This window comes from Neolamprologus multifasciatus, chromosome 9, assembly GCF_963576455.1.
Source record: "Neolamprologus multifasciatus chromosome 9, fNeoMul1.2, whole genome shotgun sequence".
In the NCBI taxonomy this organism is placed as follows: domain Eukaryota; kingdom Metazoa; phylum Chordata; class Actinopteri; order Cichliformes; family Cichlidae; genus Neolamprologus; species Neolamprologus multifasciatus.
Window position 1 is genome coordinate 4,020,363 of NC_140447.1, and position 22,177 is coordinate 4,042,539.

General features: G+C 41.2%; 2 protein-coding genes across 3 annotated transcripts in view; both read right to left on the bottom strand.

Moving 5' to 3' along the window:
• Positions 1–64: 64 nt before the first annotated feature.
• LOC146510842 (uncharacterized) lies at positions 65–18,539 on the bottom strand. The gene is made up of 3 exons (XM_085173539.1): positions 17,770–18,539; positions 12,739–12,832; positions 65–1,273 (listed from the first exon to the last, which is right to left on the bottom strand). The coding sequence occupies exons 1-3, from the start codon at positions 18,537–18,539 to the stop codon at positions 179–181; spliced, it is 1,959 nt and encodes a 652-aa protein (XP_085029665.1). The 3' UTR covers positions 65–178.
• The window catches only part of LOC146510843 (uncharacterized), a 38,511-nt gene continuing 17,459 nt past the window's right edge, over positions 1,126–22,177 (bottom strand). For both annotated transcript variants that reach the window (XM_085172711.1, XM_085172710.1), the window contains exons 3-5: positions 19,877–22,177; positions 9,437–9,807; positions 1,126–1,273 (exon numbers count right to left, since the gene is read on the bottom strand). The exon at positions 19,877–22,177 is cut by the window's right edge. The gene's annotated coding sequence lies outside the window, so the exon portion shown is untranslated. The remainder of the gene's footprint in view (positions 1,274–9,436; positions 9,808–19,876) is intronic.

Genomic DNA, 22,177 nt, shown 5'->3' on the forward strand with positions numbered 1-22,177 from the left:
GCTACAATAACAGTAATATAATCCTCAAACACTATCACTTAAAACCTGTGATTAGAGTCTGAATAATCATTCAGAGGTGTTTATCCATGCAGTAAAATTGCTAACATGCTAACACAATTTGATGAGCAGAGTTGTTTCAAACAGTCGGGCTGACAAGATAAAAATAAAAGTACATGCCTCACAGTAACTGCACTTGTAGAGTCTTTCTTGTGTGGATTTGTTGGTGTGCTTTCAGGTAATATGGAGATTTAAAAGTCTTCTCACACAGGTCACATTTATAAGGTCTTTCCTCAGAGTGGGTAAACATGTGTTGTTGTAAGTGTGTGCCTGTTAAACATAGTTTACCACACTGATCACAGCTGTACACATCATGTCTGGTGTGAATGCGTAGGTGTGTATTTCGTGTTGCCATCTGGCTGAAAGTTTTTCCACAAATGTCACAGCTGTATGCCTTAATTCCAGAGTGGGTAACTAGATGACTCTGTAAGCTGCTACTGTGAGTAAAAGCTCTGCCACACTGATCACAGGTGTACGCTTTAACTCCACTGTGGATGAGTTGATGTGTTTTTAAGTGTCCAGAGTGGGTAAAAGACTTTCCACACTCATCACAGCTGAACGGTCTCTCTCCAGTGTGGATGAGTTGGTGTGTTTTTAAGTGTCCAGAGTGGGTAAAAGACTTTCCACACTCATCACAGTTGAATGGTCTCTCTCCAGTGTGGATGAGTTGGTGTCTTTTTAATTTTCCAGACTGGGTAAAAGACTTTCCACAGTCTCCACAGCTGAACGGTCTCTCTCCAGTGTGGATGAGTTGGTGTGTTTTTAAGTGTCCAGAGTGGGTAAAAGACTTTCCACAGTCTCCACAGCTGAATGGTCTCTCTCCAGTGTGGATGAGTTGGTGTGTTTTTAAGTGTCCAGAGTGGGTAAAAGACTTTCCACAGTCTCCACAGCTGAACGGTCTCTTTCCAGTGTGGATGAGTTGGTGTGTTTTTAAGTGTCCAGAGTGGGTAAAAGACTTTCCACACTCATCACAGTTGAATGGTCTCTCTCCAGTGTGGATGAGTTGGTGTGTTTTTAAGCTTCCAGACTTGGTGAAAGACTTTCCACACTCATCACAGCTGAACAGTCTCTCTCCAGTGTGGATGACCTGATGCATTTTTAGGGAAGCTTTTACGGTAAAATCCTTCCCACACTCGTCACAGCTGTGTTTTTTCTCTCTCTTTCTTCTGTGAGGTTTGTCGGCCTCCTGAGAGCGCTGACTTGCTCCACGTTGGTCCTGCAGTGACAAAGATACAAACAGGCAGTGAGTGAAATGCAGTCGTGGAACAAACTGAACCTTCAAACTCTCTCCATTAACACTAGTTTTAAACCAGAGGCTGGTAGTGATGTGTCGTTCATGAACGAGTTTGCTCTGAGAGTCGATTCTTTGTAGCGAAGGAGATGAACTGGCTTCTGTTGGGGGAGCCAAATAATCTTTCAGCAGCAAATTACATACTAAGACAACCTAGCATCATATGATGCACATATACAGTGGGGCAAAAAAGTATTTAGTCAGCCACCGATTGTGCAAGTTCCCCCACTTAAAATGATGACAGAGGTCAGTAATTTGCACCAGAGGTACACTTCAACTGTGAGAGACAGAATGTGAAAAAAAAATCCATGAATTCACATGGTAGGATTTGTAAAGAATTTATTCGTAAATCAGGGTGGAAAATAAGTATTTGGTCAATAACAAAAATACAACTCAATACTTTGTAACATAACCTTTGTTGGCAATAACAGAGGTCAAACGTTTACTATAGGTCTTTACCAGGTTTGCACACACAGTAGCTGGTATTTTGGCCCATTCCTCCATGCAGATCTTCTCAAGAGCAGTGATGTTTTGGGGCTGTCGCTGAGCAACACGGACTTTCAACTCCCGCCACAGATTTTCTATGGGGTTGAGGTCTGGAGACTGGCTAGGCCACTCCAGGACTTTCAAATGCTTCTTACGGAGCCACTCCTTTGTTGCCCGGGCGGTGTGTTTTGGATCATTGTCATGTTGGAAGACCCAGCCTCGTTTCATCTTCAAAGTTCTCACTGATGGAAGGAGGTTTTGGCTCAAAATCTCACGATACTTGGCCCCATTCATTCTGTCCTTAACACGGATCAGTCGTCCTGTCCCCTTGGCAGAAAAACAGCCCCATAGCATGATGTTTCCACCCCCATGCTTCACAGTAGGTATGGTGTTCTTGGGATGCAACTCAGTATTCTTCTTCCTCCAAACACGACGAGTTGAGTTTATACCAAAAAGTTCTACTTTGGTTTCATCTGACCACATGACATTCTCCCAATCCTCTGCTGTATCATCCATGTGCTCTCTGGCAAACTTCAGACGGGCCTGGACATGCACTGGCTTCAGCAGCGGAACACGTCTGGCACTGCGGGATTTGATTCCCTGCCGTTGTAGTGTGTTACTGATGGTGACCTTTGTTACTTTGGTCCCAGCTCTCTGCAGGTCATTCACCAGGTCCCCCCGTGTGGTTCTGGGATCTTTGCTCACCGTTCTCATGATCATTTTGACCCCACGGGATGAGATCTTGCGTGGAGCCCCAGATCGAGGGAGATTATCAGTGGTCTTGTATGTCTTCCATTTTCTGATGATTGCTCCCACAGTTGATTTTTTCACACCAAGCTGCTTGCCTATTGTAGATTCACTCTTCCCAGTCTGGTGCAGGTCTACAATTCTTTTCCTGGTGTCCTTCGAAAGCTCTTTGGTCTTGGCCATGGCGGAGTTTGGAGTCTGACTGGTTGAGGCTGTGGACAGGTGTCTTTTATACAGATGATGAGGTCAAACAGGTGCCATTCATACAGGTAACGAGTGGGGGACAGAAAAGCTTCTTACAGAAGACGTTACAGGTCTGTGAGAGCCAGGGATTTTCCTTGTTTGAGGTGACCAATTTTTTTTTTCACATTCTGTCTCTCACAGTTGAAGTGTACCTCTGGTGCAAATTACTGACCTCTGTCATCATTTTAAGTGGGGGAACTTGCACAATCGGTGGCTGACTAAATACTTTTTTGCCCCACTGTATACACACACGCTTTTTTCTCATATATACATATATATATACACACACACACACATATACATATATATATATATATATATATATATATATATATATATATATATATATATATATATATATATATATATATATATATACGTGTTGCAACTTCTTACAAACACGTGTTGCAACTTCTTATCTTGTGTGCGTTTTTTATTTTGACAGCGAATGCGCACCTGCGGACCACTTATGTGCAGCCCTGGTTATTTAGCTCGTCATGTTGCAGCCACAGAAATTCTTTTGTCCATGAAACCATAAAGCTGCACTTTCTTTTTGCCTTATAGTCTGATTTGTCATAACTTTTCCGTTTTGTGGTAAGCTTTTCTTTGGCTGTCACTTCTTCACGCTGACCTGTCTTATTTGGCTCAGCAGAACTAAAATATATATCCTGCTGCTTTTACACACGCACTCACATAACGCTCAGCGATTCTCTGCGCGATCAACCTCTCACATGTTTAAGCTGCGGGAGATTTCACTTGTCATGTTTGCATAGTAAGCTAACGATTGATAAGACGATGTCAGAGGAATTGGTGTGCAAATTATCATCACTCACCAATCAGTGCTGTCGCTCTCTATACACCGTTCACGCGATTGCAAATTGCAAGCAAAAAACAAGCACGAATTCAAACGTGATTTCAATATGTCACATATTGACAGTGGCTCACCGATGCCAATGACATAATTACCCAGCTACATTTCCGAAAGACTGCAAAAGCATTGACATATTTTTCCTTCCTACGATAGGCCGACAGGCAGGGCAGAGATAGATTTTGGTAGCCTGACTGGAAAAATCGCTAGCCCCGGGACGTCGGGCTAGCGATTTTGCGAGCCCTGTATCTGATTGAGGAATCACTCATCTTTGGAAAAGAGAGTTTATTACAGAGAAATGGCTCTTTCCAAAATAAAAGCTATACTATACGCTTCTTCTGGGCTATATTCTCAGCAGCATATTAAACATATCAGGTCCCCATAAGGAGAATCATGTGCTAACGGCTGTCTAAATGACTCGGCTAAAGTTTGTAGCATGCGTGCTTGTTGTTTTTGTCTGCTTCCACTTGTCTTTGCACTAGGATGATGTCGGAGTAAATGTGCAGTCATATTCGTTGTGTTCCCACTAGTGCTGTCAGCGTAAATCTCGTTGAAATTACGTTAACGCCACAACACGCCAAATCTCCGTTAACGAGCTACCGCGGATCGCCCCGTGCGTGGGGCTGGACGGCCAACACGTTAACGAGCTAACTGCGCTAACACACTAGTTCCCACCCATGTAATTGAGCATTGCTGGCACATCCGACATACTGTTTTACTTTAGTCCATGACGCGCTTACCTTCAGGAACCCAGTTCCACAGGGTTCAGTGCTAGGACCAATTCTGTTTACATTATACATGCTTCCCCTAGGCAGCATCATTAGAAGACATAGCATACATTTTCACTGCTATGCAGATGACACCCAGCTCTATCTGTCCATGAAGCCAGATAACACACACCAATTAGTTAAACTGCAGGAATGTCTTAAAGACATAAAGACTTGGATGGCCACTAACTTTCTGCTTCTTAACTCAGATAAAACTGAGGTCATTGTACTCGGCGCTGAAAAGCTTAGAAATATGGTATCTAACCAGATTCTTACTCTGGATGGCATTACCTTGGCCTCCAGTAACACTGTGAGGAACCTTGGAGTCATTTTTGACCAGGATATGTCCTTCAACGCACATATTAAACAAATATGTAAGACTGCGTTCTTCCATTTGCGCAACATCTCTAAAATTAGAAATATCCTGTCTCAGAGTGACGCTGAAAAACTAGTTCATGCATTTATTACTTCCAGGCTGGACTACTGCAATTCATTATTATCAGGATGTCCAAAAAACTCACTGAAAAGCCTTCAGTTAATCCAAAATGCTGCAGCAAGAGTACTGACAGGGACTAGAAAGAGAGAGCATATTTCTCCTGTTTTGGCTTCCCTTCATTGGCTTCCTGTTAAATCCAGAATTGAATTCAAAATCCTGCTCCTCACATACAAGGTCTTAAATAATCAGGCCCCATCTTATCTTAATGACCTTGTAGTACCATATCACCCTATTAGAGCACTTCGCTCTCGCTCTGCAGGCCTACTTGTTGTTCCTAGAGTATTTAAAAGTAGAATGGGAGGGAGAGCCTTCAGTTTTCAGGCCCCTCTTCTGTGGAACCAGCTTCCAGTTTGGATTCGGGAGACAGACACTATCTCTACTTTTAAGATTAGGCTTAAAACTTTCCTTTTTGCTAAAGCATATAGTTAGGGCTGGACCAGGTGACCCTGAATCCTCCCTTAGTTATGCTGCAATAGATGTAGGCTGCCGGGGGATTCCCATGATGCATTGAGTTTTTCCTTTCCAGTCACCTTTCTCACTCACTATGTGTTAACAGACCTCTCTGTATTGAATCGTATCTGTTATTAATCTCTGTCTCTCTTCCACAGCATGTCTTTTATCCTGTCTTCCTTCTCTCACCCCAACCGGTCACAGCAGATGGCCGCCCCTCCCTGAGCCTGGTTCTGCTGGAGGTTTCTTCCTGTTAAAAGGGAGTTTTTCCTTCCCACTGTCGCCAAAGTGCTTGCTCATAGGGGGTCATATGATTGTTGGGCTTTTCTCTGTATCTATGAAGCGCCTTGAGGCGACATTTGTTGTGATTTGGCGCTATATAAATAAAATTGAATTGAATTGAATTGAGGGTCATACGTCACATGAAAACCAAAATAGTTCCAAACGCCAGATCTGAATGAGGGTGGGGAGGTTCAATTTGCCATGTTGCAAGGAGAGCTTAACTTCTGTCTCGCTAGCTTGCCCTGCGCTCAGTGAATCTGCATTCGACTACTCCGCCTAGGCTGCACTGTCGAGTGCAGATCCACTGAGCGCTCAACACAGACAGCACCGTCAGAAGCAAGGTTTTAATAGTTTTGCAATTTTCATTAGTTTTTATTTTTATTTAGTTTTGACTTCAGATTTTCAAATTTATATCAGTTTTAATTAGTTTTTACCAATTGTTTGGTAGTTTAATTTAGTTTTTATTTTTTTGAGAATCCTTAGTTTCAGTTTAGTTTTGATTAGTTTCAGTTATAGTTTTAGTTGTGTTTGCAATAATGAAGTGTAACAAAATCCCAGTTTCATCATATCAGTCATTCTGCTCATCCTTGGGTATGTTGCGATTCCAGCTACCATACTGCACCCTGGGCTGTCTGTCGCAGGGCTAACACGCAGAGACAGACAACTCACATTCCCACCTATGGGTTCTATAAATATATAAAGGCAGATGAACAACCATTGATACCAGGCAACTATAAAATGTATATCTTGGCCCCAATGAGACTATTAACTCTCGCAGCACCGGGTGTTCGTAATTGTGGTTCAAGTGAATTGATAAACTTTTTGAAGGTAATTGACTCACACAGTTGTGTAGATATCCCCGTCCTGTTGTCTCGGGATGCATCACGCTGCCTTGCCTGGGGTTAGCTTCTGTTTTCTGGGGATGAGGGTTGAGTGTGCTCCCTTACCTTCTCAAGGTAAGCTAGGTTAGCCTTCTTGTGCGAGCTTTTCAAGTGCACTTTAAGGTTTGTGGGATTTTTTTCCCTTTAGAAATGTCCCTCATAATTTGTCTCTTTCACTTTATCCAAGTCATATTCAAAGTAATCCCAAATTGGACTCTGGCGCTTTCTCCTGACTTTTCCTGACATGAATCTGCGCGTGGACGGAGCAGCAACACAGACGACTCGACTAACGTACTTGCCGCCTGCTGGCATAAACTTCATTTTCACCCTTGACTATTGTATGACACGCACACATCAATGAAAACTAAACACATTTTTGCTATAAATTCAGTTAATTTTAGTTAGTTTTCCTTTTTTTGTTTTTATTTTTATTTCCGTTAACGAAAATGTTTTTTCACTTCTAGTTTTCGTTATTTCGTTAGTTTTCGTTAACGATAATAACCTTGGTCAGAAGGAAAGTTGATAAAATAAATTAAAAATTTTGTATTGTTCGATACATATGCGTACCGAACCGAAAGCCCTGTATCGAACGATTCAATATCGATACGAGTATCGTTGCACCCCTAATAAATAAATATATAAATATAAATATATATATATATATATATATATATATATATACATACACACACACATACACACACATACATACATACACACAGTGACACGACATTCTTTGTTGTGTCGCCGTAACGTAATCGGCCTACAAATGCGTCACAGGAAGATGCGGTTGCTGAATTTGGACGCGGCTACATACCGGAAACTGCTTCTTTTTCTTCGGGGTTTTACGGCAGCTGGCATCATTGTACATGTAGTGCTGCCATCTTCTGTTTCAGTCTGTTATTACAATCTTAAAACCTACTACTTATTCCTGTGTCTTTTGGGATCTTAAAATGCTACAAACGTCGCGCCGACTATTAAATTAGTCATTGACGGTTTTGATTGTTGACGTAATCGTGACTAGTTGACTAATCGTGGCAGCCCTAATATATACATCAATATTTTTCAATACACGTGTCCATATTTATGTCTTCAGATTGTTTGTATAGTGAGCTTTTTAGACTGTACTCTTGGTACAGTTTTTACTTTTGCTACTTTTGTTTTACACTGTCAAATAAACACAGATTTGCAGCGTTTGTATGTGTGTTGTAACAGTTGCTGTTGTAATGCAGTGTATCTCCACATGACGGCGCCTCCTGTCTCATGACTGGTGTGTCACCCTCTTTTTGTTCTTCTTCGCACTCTCCCTGTAATGGATGCTCCCGTGTGTATGCAGACTAGTGTGCTCTCGAGTAATGTGTGGTAGCCTCGCTACCAAACCAGCATTTCATCTCGGATGAAGTTATTTCAGAGAGAAGTAAAGCAAGTGTGTAAGTTCATCTCTGAATGTTTGTAAAGCGTTCCCACGTTAAGCTTAACAACCGATAAATGGAGCGACTGCCTCTTCTTGCTGCTACTTCAATCGTGAAACTGATTAATGATCAGCTGATCGGCTTTTCTGTCGCAAGTCCGTCTCTCTCTTGTTTGTTTTTGGCCCACTTTGCACCAGAAAGAGGGAACCAGCTGGTTAGAAGTTATTTAATAGTACTTTCTACACCAGGATCTTTTTCTACGTAGCTGACGGCTGGTAACTGTGCAGGGGCGGATCTAGCAAAGTTTAGCCAGGGGGGCAGGTAGGGCATTAACAGGGAGAGGGGGGCACAAAGAAAGACTTTTCTTTCTTATTCTCATTTAAAATATGTAGCTTTAAAAAAATTATTATCGGAGTCTTACAACAAACAATTGATAGATTGATACATATATACCATCAGAACAGTGTACATCACTGTCACAACAGTGTTTGTTTTCAAAGGCTTTATGATTTTTCCTATAAAATGCCCGGGACGATTTTTTTGTCCCAGTCCAGCTCTGTATGCAGCTCATCTGCAGTCTGGTGTTACCTACATCTTCCTATTCAGAAGGCAGAATTTCCGAGTTCTGAGTACAATCGAAAAGCAGGCTAGAATTATGCGATGGTCAACGACGGTCCAGGAGTGGGATTTCTCTCGTGGAAATGTGCATATTATTTTTTCCTTTCTATTGGTAGGTGGCAAAATGCACTTGTGGCAAGTAAGCAAGCTAGAAGACTGGCAATCTTGCTGGGTATCCGGTTACGGAGGCAACATATTAACAAGAGAATTCTGAGTAAAACCAAAGTTATTTTCCCTAGTAACTAGTTACTCTGAAAGTAACGAGTAACTTGAAGTAACTGAGTTACTTTTGATAGAAGTAACTAGTAATTAGTAATGTAACTAAAGTAACTTTAACAAAGAGTTTGTACGTGTTTTTTGGACTTTGTACGTGCTTTGTCTCTAGGGGCCACCACATATATTTATATATAAACATATATAAATAAAACCACTTTTTTTACATTAGCAATTTTTTTGTGCATAATTTTATATTGTTGTTAATAATAAATTAATTAAAGCAACAAAACAACCTAAAGAGCCGGTTCTTTTTAGTGAGCCGAAAGAGCCGGTTCTCTAAAAAGAGCGGGAAATCCCATCACTAGCTGGCTTCATCTCCACCACAAGTTACAGTGTGCAAAAGCAAATGTGCCAGGCCTCAAAGACAAAGGGTGGTTTGCGCAACAAAAGCAGGAGAATCGAGCATATGACCTGTAAAATTATCAGCAGGGGTGATTAACACCTCGGGACTTGCACCAGAAAATAAAAAAGTCAGCGATTTTAGTAGGCGTTGGGTTCAAGGGATTTATGCAAATTTGCAAAGGGTTAGTAAATCTAGTGTTGAGGTTAGCTCGGTGCTTACCTTTAGATGAGCCCACAAACCGAGAGAAACTCCGTGGTGAAGCTGGAACTCTTTCCAAACACAGGAAACAGATCAGGGAGCAGAGACCCACGTGGTTCACGCTGATCGCAGCTACGATCCAGGAGACAAGGGTGGGCAGATCGATGCAGATATCGATCCAAACGTTGGTAGTGGTATATGATCGATACTTTGTTTGTTTCTCTTCTCTGGGTTCACTATTTTACTCGCTGCGGATGAAGAAGCAGCTCTGTCTGTGCGAACACCTCTTCTTACACGGCAGACTCACTTTGCTCCGCCCCCTTCTTCTGCCCTGCTGGGATTTGATACTGTGCCGTCACGTGACTCGGCTGCACACGGAAAACGCATTTGGACTGAAGAGAGAGAGGGAGATACAGGAACAACACATGGAGATATTTTACGGCTGTAAATGAAAATGCTGGAGAACAGAAGGAAAGCTTGTCAGCACCTAAAGCCACAGGGCACCACACAAGCTGTAGAGTTCAGCTTATTTTTTCACACCCCAGTTAAATGCTTTGACTGAATTCTCACTGCACACACTCAAACTTAGTGTTTGTGTACACTGTGGACATTATAACCTGACACTGATCAGTGCTGCTCTGACGATCACACTCACATCCATGTAATCATTTAACTGGGATGATCTGGATTTACTGCACAATGCTGAATGTGTCCTTACAGTACAGGGAATAACTCTGTCTGTGTTCCTGTAGAGAAACTCTGGGTTTGTGTGCTGACGAGCATCACTCACAGTACGTTACGAAAGCTCACTCATACCTTTCCAGATCTGACAAATTCAAAAAGATGCTGAAACCTTTAGAACATCATAAACTACACATTGTTGTACTCTTTTAGGATGGAACAGCTTTCAGATTTATTTACTCTTAAAAGGATAAAAGATCTTTTTAAGAATTTTGCATTCAAGATGAGAATGTTTAAATAAGTCATGTAAATGAGAATTACAAAGTTGGTGGCTGAAGTATAAACAAATTGGTGTATCTCAAAAATAAAACTATGAAGACACTCAAAATTAATTTCGTCTGGTTGGAAACTGTTTCATGCAACTTTTTTACATTTACAATTTTGAGGGATGAACCTCTGAAATGTCTTTAACTAGAAATGTGTGTAAAAATACCACTTTTGCAATTTATGTAGTTACTGTTGACTTAATGCATACATATGATTAAAATTTGGGATATAATGGTTGTATTGATGTATAGCAACTTGAAATACTCCCAGAAATGGCTCTACAACATGTAAAATATAAAGATAAGCTCAGGCAGACTTGGTTCTGTGGTAGGTCTAAAGGGTTAAACTGCTTCCTCATATCTGCTTCATGAATATGAAGGGTTGTAGTGGGAGAAGGTGGTGTGAAATCCTCATAGCTGTGGAGTGAGGAGGGGGCTTCTTTGGCTCTGTGCTGGTGGGAGTCGGGAGGTGTGGGGGATGATGGACCAAAGTGTCTCTATTGTTGGGAAAGGTGGAGGTGTCAAGGCTGCTTGGTGTCTCATCAAACCAGCAGTAAAAGTCGTTGAGGGTGTTGGCCAGCAGCAGGTCGTCAGTGGAGTGGGGCTGTGTGCTTATATCCTTACTCTCATTTCCCTTAGCGTATCTGTAACATGCAACTTCTGTCGGTGCTGTGCTACTGGAAACTGAATTTCCCGGAGGAACCGACCCGAGGGATTAATAAAGGTCCATCCATCCATTGGACATTTGCACACATGCTTAAGAATTGCATTGACCCCATTTCCTCTAAAGTAAAATTCTAGCTGCACATGTCCATGAAAATTTCTCCCACTGAAATTAGAGCCAGCACTGTTTTGCAGTATGTTTTAAGTTACATTGTTTTGAGTTTGTCATACATATTTACTGCACAGTTTAAAGCTTTTCTGAATATTGAGTCTTTTTGTGGTGAATTGTTTGTACCAAAATAATTGATTCTGTTCATCTGGACGTGGCGTTTTCAGTGTTGGAAGTGACTTCTTCAATCTCAGCTGACTGCAGGTTTCCCAAACCTAGTAAACAGTACATTTGCACAATGACGAAAACAGCCCACTGAATGAACAATGAGCTGTAAGATAAGTTTCTTCATCATTAATATGCAAATCATGACCATTGATCAACAGCCACTGATCAAATTCCATGAGTACCATTCACAGAGAGTTGGGGAATGGCTGCAATCCCAGCATTGTAAGATGGTGAAAGATGTACCCTTAGGATTAGTGGCTCCAGATTGGATCATGGAGGTAGTGGACCCCCCCCCTTGTGTTAGTCTTTCACGTCGAATTCCAATAAAATTGATTCATGTTTGCAGCTGTAATGTGACAAAATGTGGAAATGTTCAATGGGGCCGAATATTTATGCCACTATTAAAAGCCTCTAGAAGTGAAGTCAGAGTAGAAATCTTAGAGTTCTATTGTGAAGGTGGAGAAGAATGAACATCCACCATGTGCCATTTCTCAGTATGACAGTGGATCCAAACTCACTGCCAAACTGCACCTGAGCCTGAACCTCAACGTTATTAAAGCAGAAAACTTGACAGAAAACAGAACAAAAGGCAGCCAACATCCAAACAAGAGCTTTAAATCTGCTTCAAGAAGCCTGGTGAAATATTCCTGAAGACTACTTTAAAATATTAGAAATAAGCTTGCCTAAGAGTTCAGCTGTGCTGAAGAATAAATATGGTCAAACCAAATATTGACTTTCAAGCATGTTACAGTTGTGTAAATGCCGATTTTGCCCTATATGCTGTATTTCCATGAATGTTTACAAATTCCTCAATTTTTCTAGTGAATTATAAAAACATGAGTGGTGGCTCAAAACTTTTACACAGCACTGTATACGTAACAGCTGCAGCATTTCTTCCTGCAAAGTTTACATGTTGTAACTTCGTACTGTTAGTAGAGGAGAGCTTAAAAATTGTGTTGGACAGCCATTATTTCTGTCTTAATGGACAACTCCCACTAGGGTTTAAATAGTGGGAGATTTACCTGAGGCAGTGACCAGAGGGCAGCAGTCAAACAGGTAGTGGACGGGGTGCGAGAGGTCACCTGAGATAGTCCTGCTTTTACGGAGACAGGAGGTTCTGGCCATGGCCTCCAGGGGTCGCAGAGGGCAGCCAGAGATTTTTGGGCAGTGTTAATTACCCTCTGAGCAGCCTGTTCTCAGTCGTGGCCCCTGCACATCTAGCTCCAAACACCCAGGCAGGAGGAGAGCACGCTCTCCACTGAGGAGCGGTAGAAGGCCAGCAGCAGCTTCTGGTCCAGGTTGTGCTTCCCCATTACACAGAAGAAGTGCAGCTGCTGCTGGGCCTTCTTAACCATGAGGTTGGTGTTGGGGCTCCAGTTGAGATTAGCGGAGATGTGGGTTCCCAAAAACCTGAAGGTGGAGACAGATTCCACCCGTTTACAATGAAAGGGGAGGGGAGTGAACCTGTCTGTCCTGAAGTCCATTAAGAGTCCTTTGGACGTTCAGCTTCGGGTTATTTTCTTTTTTTAAATGTTTATTTATAAGATTTTAAGTTCAAAGTTACATAACAGCACACCAGACAAAGGACATAAATGTTATTGTTTTTGAATCTTAAGCACAGAAAAAGAAAAAAAAGGAAAAAAAAGAAAAAACAGAAACCAAACACAACAAAAAAAAACCCAAACAAGAAAACAGGAAAGAAAAGGAAGAAAAAAAACAAAAACAAAAACAAAAATAAATAAATAAAAATACACCAGTTAGCCAGTACAAATCAAAAGTTCAAAAGAAACACCATTGTCCAAAGAAGATGATCTTCTGTGTGAGGTTAGACAGGGCAACAGAGAGTTCACCAAGACCAGAAGATGTGGGAAACATGTCCAGGAAGGAACCAGGGTCCGGCAGAGGTGCAGTTTCACACAAACACAAAGTGCAGTCAAATGGGTTAAAGTTTATGTTAAATTCCCATTGATATGATTGAGAAAAGGGCCCCAGATTTCGACAAACTTAAAATGGGTGTCAGCCAAACGATAACGAACCTCTTCAATATACAAACAAGCAATCATCTCACGTAGCCAAACCCTGAACAGTGGAGGAGATGGTGATTTCCAGGCTCTAAGAATAAGTCTTTTAGCTACAATCATGCCAAACATTAAGGCTTTCTGAAGAGGACGTCTGAGTGCCAATGAGGTTAGGGAGCAGCCTAGCACTGCAAGTACACCATCTGGCTCTAATTTTAAGTCATAAATCCGGTTATATATATTAAATATCTCTGCCCAGAAACTCCTGAGTGTGGGGCAAGACCAGAAAAGGTGACCAAGGGTTCCATCCATTGCTTTGCATCTGTCACACAAAGACGAAATAGACGGAAAAATGCTGCATAGCTTTGTTTTAGAAAAATGCAAACGATGAAGGACCTTGAACTGTATAAGTTGTAGTCTGGCATTAACAGAGCATTCTTTAATCTTCTTCAACCCATTGGCCCACAAAGCATCCGATATGTCTACTTCCAAGTCCTTAACCCAAGCATCCTTGATGTGATTAGTAGGTGGTATAAGTGTAAAAAGTGTAGTAAATTGGCTGATTAGGTGTTTGGAAGTGGGATTTTTAATCAAATAATCATAAAACTCACTATGAGCAGGGGGCTTATCCAGATGGGTAAAAGAGTGTTTAACAAAATTCCTAATTTGTAAGTATCTAAATAAATGAGCGGAGGGGAGCATAAATTTTGATTGCAACTGAGCAAATGAAGCAAAACAATTGTCGATGTAGAGATCCTTAATAGTGTGAAGACCTAATGCTGACCAATGCTTAAACACAGGGTCCATCAAGCCAGGTGAAAAAGAAAGGTTTTCAGTTATGGGAGCAAAAATGGATAGGTCTGGAAGGCACAAAGCACCCCTAACTTGCTTTAAGATCCTAAGAGAATGACTAGGACAAAATCATTACTTAAAAGTTTGGTATGTATGTTGGGATTAGAAAACAGAATACCATCAAGTGATATACCAAAAATTGATTTAGCATTGTGTGCCTCTATCAAAGGCCAAGAAGGACCGCCTCCCTTCTGAACAGCAGAAACAGCTGAAACACTGTTCCAGAAAACCCACGTTCTGGCATTGCAAGCCCAATAGTAGTGCCTGAAAACTGGAAGGCCTAATCCGCCCTCAGAGGAGGGTTTCTGCAAGTGTGCCTTTGAAATTCTATGGGGTTTATTTGCCCAGATGAAAGACAAAATGATAGAGTCGATAGTTTTAAAAAAGGATGAGGTGAGAAAAATGGGTATGTTTTGGAAAAGATGAATAAATTTAGGAAGTACTACCATTTTAATAATATTGACACATCCAATTAAAGAAAGTGGGAGAAGAGTCCATTTATCTATCTTAGCTTTAATACTATCAATAAGTACCTGAAAGTTCAATTTAAATAGCAGCTTACGGTTTCTGGGAATGTTAATACCTAGGTATTTAAAGTGACTGCTGGTGGTTTTAAAAGGTAAGCTAGAGATGAAGCTAGAGTCGAGCCCATCTGCCAGTGGCATAAAAATGGACTTGTCCCAATTAATTGTGAAACCAGAGAGTTGTCCAAATTTGTTAATGAGATGAAGCAGGGGAGGCAAAGAGAGCCTAGCATCAGACAGTGTTAGAGCCACATCATCTGCATATAGAGTTATAGTGGATTTGACAGGACCACAAGATATACCTACAATATCAGAGCTGCTTCTAACTGCAATGGCCAGAGGCTCCATAGCTAGAGCAAAGAGCAGTGGAGATAAACAGCAACCCTGCCTAGTCCCCCGGTGGAGTAGAAATGGATGTGGTCTATCAAAATTTGTCAGTACCGATGATCTTGGCCGTGCATACAGCATACGTACCAAAGTTGTAAAATTACTACCAAAGCCAAATTTCTCAAGTGTAGCAAACAGGTATTTCCACTCAATTTGATCGAAAGCTTGTTGTGCATCTAATGAAATAACAGCTGAATTTGGAGGATTTATTCCATACAGTACATTCAATAGACGACGGGTATTAGAGAAAGCAAATCTGTCTGGGATAAACCCAGTTTGATCGTGTTGAATTAAAGTGCCCAAAACTTTATTAAGGCGTGAAGACAAGACTTTTGCAATGATTTTTTGATCACAGTTTAATAAACTAAGTGGGCGATATGAAGTCACATTGGTGGGGTCTCTGTCCTTCTTAGGGAGACGACAAACGTGGGCATCATATATGCTATCAGGGAAAGAGCCCCGTGCAATAGAGCAGTTCACCATTCTGAGTAAAAGTGGAGCGATTATATCAATATTGGCTTTATAAAATTCTATGTTGAACCCATCCGGTCCGCAGGCTTTACCGCTAAGGAAAGAAAGGATAGCAGCTTTGACTTCTGTGATGCTGAAGTCAGCTTCAAGTGCTTGGGTGGCAGATTCTGTAAGGGTTGGAATACTCAGAGAGTTAAGAAAGCTAAAAAGCTCAGAGTCAGTGGCGTTCGATTTAGAAGAGTACAGTGTGCTGAAAAACTCAACAAATCTGTCATTAATCAGCTTAGGATCAGTAATTAATTCACCGGTAGAGGAGGCAATTTTGTGTATGGTGCGATGGGCTTGCACATCTTTTAATTGTCTGGCAAGTAATTTATGGGGTTTATCTCCCAACTCAAAGTGTCTTTGTTTCAATTTAATAATATCGCTACCGACTTGGGTTCCCAAAATATGATTGTATTCGAGTTTCAGTTTTAGAATAGCATTAGATATCTCCTCAGTATCAGATTGGCGAAGTGCCTCCTCTAATGTTGATAGTCAGACTCAATTTGGGACAGAGGATTTAATCTAGTTCTCTTCGAAAATGTTTGAAAGGAGATGATCTTGCCACGCAATACTGCCTTAAAAGATTCCCAAAGAGTGGAATCAGAGACCTCACCGTTGTCGTTATGTTTTAAGAAATCTGAAATCTCTGTGGAAACATAAGTGGAGAAAGTTTTGTCTGACAGAAGGGTAGAATTGAATTTCCAATTGAAAATTCGAGGTTGTAAATTAAAATCTATTTTCATGGTAAGTGGGGCATGATCAGAAATCAAGATTTGATGATAAGCAGAGCTGATAATACTGGGTAATAGTCTAGAATCTGTAACAAAGTAATCTATTCTGGTAAAGCTACGATGTACAGGTGAAAAAAAAGGAATATTGCCTGTCATTTGGATGCTGAAGCCTCCAAACGTCTACCATGTTGTGTGATTTTACCAGATTGTTCAAAACTGCCGTGGATCTAGTAGTGGGGGCTGTTTTTGTAGACGATCTATCCAAAACAGGATCAAAATAGCAGTTAAAATCACCACCAATTATTATATTAGACATATTATATTCAGAAATTAGGTCAAATATTTTGGAAAAGAAGTCAGGACAGTCAAAATTAGGGGCATAGATATTTAGCAAGACCAGTGGAAAAGAGTTAATGGACCCAGAGACCAAAACAAATCTCCCACCCGGATCAGTAACGACGGATCCAAATATAAATGGAGTGGTTTTCCGTATGAGTATAGCAACACCTCTGGCCTTAGATGTGAAAGTGGACTGGTAAACCTGCGACACCCAATTTGCTCTTAAACGTCTCTGTTCATTGGAGTGAATATGAGTTTCCTGAAGAAAAATGATATCAGAAGATAAATGCTTCAAATGTGACATAACCTTCCCACGTTTCAAAGCTCTGCCTAGGCCCTTGCAATTCCAAGATGTAAACGTCAAAGGACATGTTCCTAAACCAGTAGCATTGTTACCCCGCATCTAAATGAGAGGTGGTGTGACATATGGACTGGTGAAAAATAATACAAAGGACTGGCATAAAAAAGGTTAAAACAAAATTAACAACAAGAACACTGAACCCCACCCCCCAAAAAGAAAAAGGCCGCAAAAAAAGAACAAGAACCACTGCGGCCCATCCCAGCGTGCATTAAGGGGACTGCCGGGAAGAGGAGCACAAAAACACAAAAAGAAAAGGAGAAAAAAATATCCTCCGTATACGGCAGCTCCGCACCAGACTCCATTAATCAAAACAATAGTTACACCCATAAATCGACTGATTGGGTAAAAAAAGAAAAAAAAGACGCAAACATAGAAAATGACTTGTGTATAACCAAAGTTATAATATAAACGTTCTCAGTACTTCACGACAGAGAAAAGTTTTAAGACATCGTAGCAAAAAAACAAAGCACAAACAATGATAGAAAGCTATCACCACAGAAGCATTCAAAAAATGATTGAACGAATCGCGACTCTCACTATAGAGAAGAGAAGAGTGAGAATGTTCAAAAATACAGCCGCATCAACAACATGAACAAATATATTACCAGGTCACGATTACAGTGAGTCCGCAAAACGTTCAGCTTCAGCAGGAGACTTGAACGTGTTAGTGATGTTGTTGTGAACTACCCGAAGCTGGGCCGGGTAGCGCAGACTGCACGTCGCTCCGGAGGCGCTAAGCTTTTTCCTGACCGCATTGAAGGCCATCCGCTGCGCAAGGACCTCCGCAGTGTAGTCGGGGAAGATGGACAGATTCTCTCCATCGCAGCTCAACGGAGCATGTTGGCGTGCCAGACGCAGGACATGCCACACGTCTTTCTCATGATGCAACTTGGCTATAATAGCCCTTGGTCGCTGGCTAGCCGTTGGTTTTGGTCTAAGGGTGCGGTGTGCCCTCTCCACTTTTATCGGCTTAATAAAGTTGTCTTTCCCCAACACATCCAGCAGCAGAGATGAAACAAAGTCCGCAGGCTTACCGCCCTCAGCACCTTCCTTCACTCCAACAATCCTAATGTTGGCCCGACGCGAGCGCGCCTCCATCTGGCCTAGCTTGCCACGCAGGTTATCGGTGGCCGCCATTAGTTCCTTGCATGTAGCTTCAAGCATACAAACACGGCCGTCCATTGTAGTAAGCGACTCATCAATAACATCTAGACGCTGTTCGGATGACCGGATATCTGCCTGGAGCTTAGACAGAGTAGACTCAAATGTGTCAAGGCGGGTCTCCATAGAAGTTTTTAGGCTAGCGATAGCTGCTAGTATGGCGTCGGTGCTCGCAGAATTTTCAGCTACTGCTTTTTGGCAGTGTGTTGCGTCTTTTTTAGGCGGCATGTCGTCCAGTATTTATCGTAGTCGATGCAAAGCAGTAGTGCTGTTGACCAGTTAAGTAAAGAGTCAGGGTGTCGCGTCAAATTGTTGGAAAAAAAGAAGAAAAGTGCGGAGCTGAGAAGAGTGCGTCCTACTCCATCAGTGTACACGAGCGCCCCCCAGCTTCGGGTTATTTTCTGACCAACAGTGGAACTAGATCTCTAGAACTAGAACTAGAACTTTTTGACTGTAGGTCTCAGACATTATTAACATTGTGTCTAACCCTGAGTGTGAGCTTATTATTACAGCCTGTACTCTCTTAATTATTGTAGATCTTTAGCTATGTTGTGTTTCGATATGCTGTATTTTTACAACCTAAATGACAGAATTTAGACTTCTGTTTAGAATTTAATATTTTGTAAGTAAAACAGGGCGGACTGATTGGAAAGTAAACTGAAATGTTTAAACTACTTAGAATGAGGTTTTCAGAAGAGGAAGGGAAAAAGGAAGTAACATTGATACTTGATCTTCGCAAATATTCAGACCCACTAAAGACACAAGGACTTCAGTTACTGATTATATTTACATGATTAACAGGCACAGTGATGCGTGTCTCCTCTGCTCTAAGCCCCAATAACCAAACTACAGTTTCCTCTAATAATCAAAGTTAACTATGGAGCCCATTCACTGATGTGCCGTCCAGACTCGTGTAACTGGCTTTGGCTACGAATAAAAGCCGAGATTTGCTTTTGCTGCTGTCCCATTGTAGTCGCTCAGGAAGAGGACGTCTCCCACCCAGCCCGACCGTTAACTTCTCCACTTTAAAAGCATTTCCAGTCCCACTGATAAGTACGACGCATTACCCAAATCCTGAATGCGACATCATGTCTACGTTTAGATTTTTGTTCAGCCTGCTGAGATTTTCAGGGCTTTCCCTCCGTCGCAGGAAATCCCGTGTAGTCGGACTGAGTTTGTTTCCTGATTTTTAATTTTTTTAATTATAAAGTTTATGCATCTTTTGAAGAACACAGACGTCAAAAACATTTGTTGGATAGACCTGAGTGTGAGCTTATTATCACAGCCTGTACTCTGTTAAGATGGTTATTGTAGATCTTTATTTTCGTTACTTCTGAGCAAAAGTTCGTTGGTTCAGTTCCAGCCAGGGATAATAAATAAATAGATAAATGAACAAACCCCGCCTTGTCACGAGGGAGCAGTAAGTGCCTTCACGAAACATCCAAAGAAGTCCAAGGAAGTCCAGTCGCAGAGCCAAAGCGTAAAAACTGAATACAGTGAAAAGTTTCGACCAAGTTCCCTAAAATGTTTTTTACAGATCAACTGACAGCAAACATCTCACTCACCTCCATCTACAATCGTCAGAAAGATCCAGATCAACAAATACGAGCTCCGTTTACCCACCATTACTGTTACATTCTCCGCTGTGTCCCGCCTCCTCCTCACCGCAGGGACCTACTGTCCACAGTTTGAATAAACGCTTTTACATGAGGTGGATAAAGTCAAACACAAAGCTGCCTGTAGTCAAAGTTTTTTTCATTAACGTTTTCATTAAAATCATAAAAGTTATGGTGCAGTGAGTTTTTTATGTTTCTTTTTTAAATTCAGAACCATAATTCCTGCTGCAAAGGTTAAAAAGGGCGTGTTTACACGTGAAAGTGAAGTTACGGGCATGAAATACACTTCAGACTGTGTTACAGGTCAAAATGAATAATATGCGATATTCAACTCAAAAACAAACTTATTAAATCTGCGGGGTTTTTTTGTAACTTGTCGTGTATATTGTTATTTTCTGTTGAACACCCATTTGCATATTTTGTCACCAAAAACTCTCCCAAACAAACCTGAAAATGTTGCAGGATCATCGGATTAAACATGTAACTGGTTTTCAAAGCTGTGGGACAAATGTGCAACAGAAACAAGAAAAATGATTTAATGTGATGGGTCCTGCAACACTGACGCACCGACGCACGTATCAAGCTCACGCAGCAAAGCCAGCGTGAGTCGCTTTAAGAAAAAGTCACGTGATCGACACAGCTGCTGTATCGCTCATTGCCAACGCGCCAAACTGTGTTTAAAAGGTACCGCATCCGCATCTGTCAACGGAATGAGTCGCCACCAAAAAAAACACAAAATTACTCTCGCAAAGATAAAAAAACAACAACACATCTCTCTCCATAACAAAATGGAGCCCGAAAGAAAAAGAAATGTTTCTGCTGTGTGGGATCATTTTGATCTTTTAACTGCAAATAAGGTAACTGTTTGTCTGTCTTTGTTTCAGTGTAACCTATCAGAATAGGAAAACAGCAATGTGACTTGAAGTGTAAATTATTTATTTCATTTTATGCAGGTTAAATGTCGCATCTGTTCTGCGGAGCTTTATTTCTTACACAAACAAAAGCACCTCCTCAGTGTTTAGGCATTACAGAGCCAAACGTGAAAATGAGGAGACAAACACACCGAGGATGAACACTGGTAGGCCTATATTGACACTGAACAGCTTTATCATCTTTTTTTTTTTAATTAATATGTGTTATATTATTTTGAAATCAAGCATCTAGGAAGACTGTTCTGGACCAGGCAGTCCTGGATTTTATTATAAAGGACTGCCAACCCCTTAGTGTTGTGGAGAGTGTCGGAGAGAAAAATTCCAAGATCAGAGGATCGTTTAACGTACTGGGGGAAAAGGAAGACATCTTATCAGAACCTTTTCCACCTGGCTTTACAGCTTTTGTGTACCCCAGCTTCATCTGTGCCTGTGAGTTTTCCAAAGCTGGGGAAATGGTGTAAAAAATGCAATAGACTGAATGCAAAAACATTGGCTAAACTTATTTTTCTGAATAGAAATTTATAATAAACTCTGAGTCAATTACATTTAAATGGGTAATATTACATTCACAATACTTTCATTTTAATTTTCACTTAATGACATTCACAGTATATTTGTAGTGTATAAAATAAAGATGTGTAAAATATTTGTATGTAAAAGATATAAAATGATTCCATTGAAAGTACAACACCTTACAGTGTACAAGTATGACTTGGTCATTGAATCAGTGTCTGTTGTGTCTCAAGTAAGTTGCCTGCAATGATATTTAAGGTCCAGCAGGTGTCAGCATGGAGCAAAACAGCAACACTGTGTCGACACAGCATGGATACAGTTTGTGCTGAAACGCTTCACGAGGCCTCATCTAGCCATCGCTACACGAAACCGAACATGACCGTATTCAGTCATAGTCCCCTGACCTGTAAAGCATCATCGATGCAAGCAGCACGTAAATTCAAAAGAGGGCATAATATCATTTTACCTCTTTTCTTCGTCCAGTGCAGAACCACACCAGCTGCTGTCGCTGATAATGCAATGACCAAAATGTGCTTTTGGTATATAGGTTTTGCCTTCTGCACTTAAGATGCGTTTAGATGAGGCCTGCTGGCTTTTAATTCAATAACCATTTTCTGCACAGCTGTCACATGACTACACTCAGACATCACGCAGACTTCATTACAGGGAGATAAAAGATTATAGATCTGCTTAAATCTTCTTTGGCTCTCGGAGGAGGCGGACGCACTTTTTCTCCGCTCCCTTATCTTCCCTGCTTATGTCCTTGTCTAGTCTCGTGTTTTTTTTGTATCGTCCCTGGAACCTT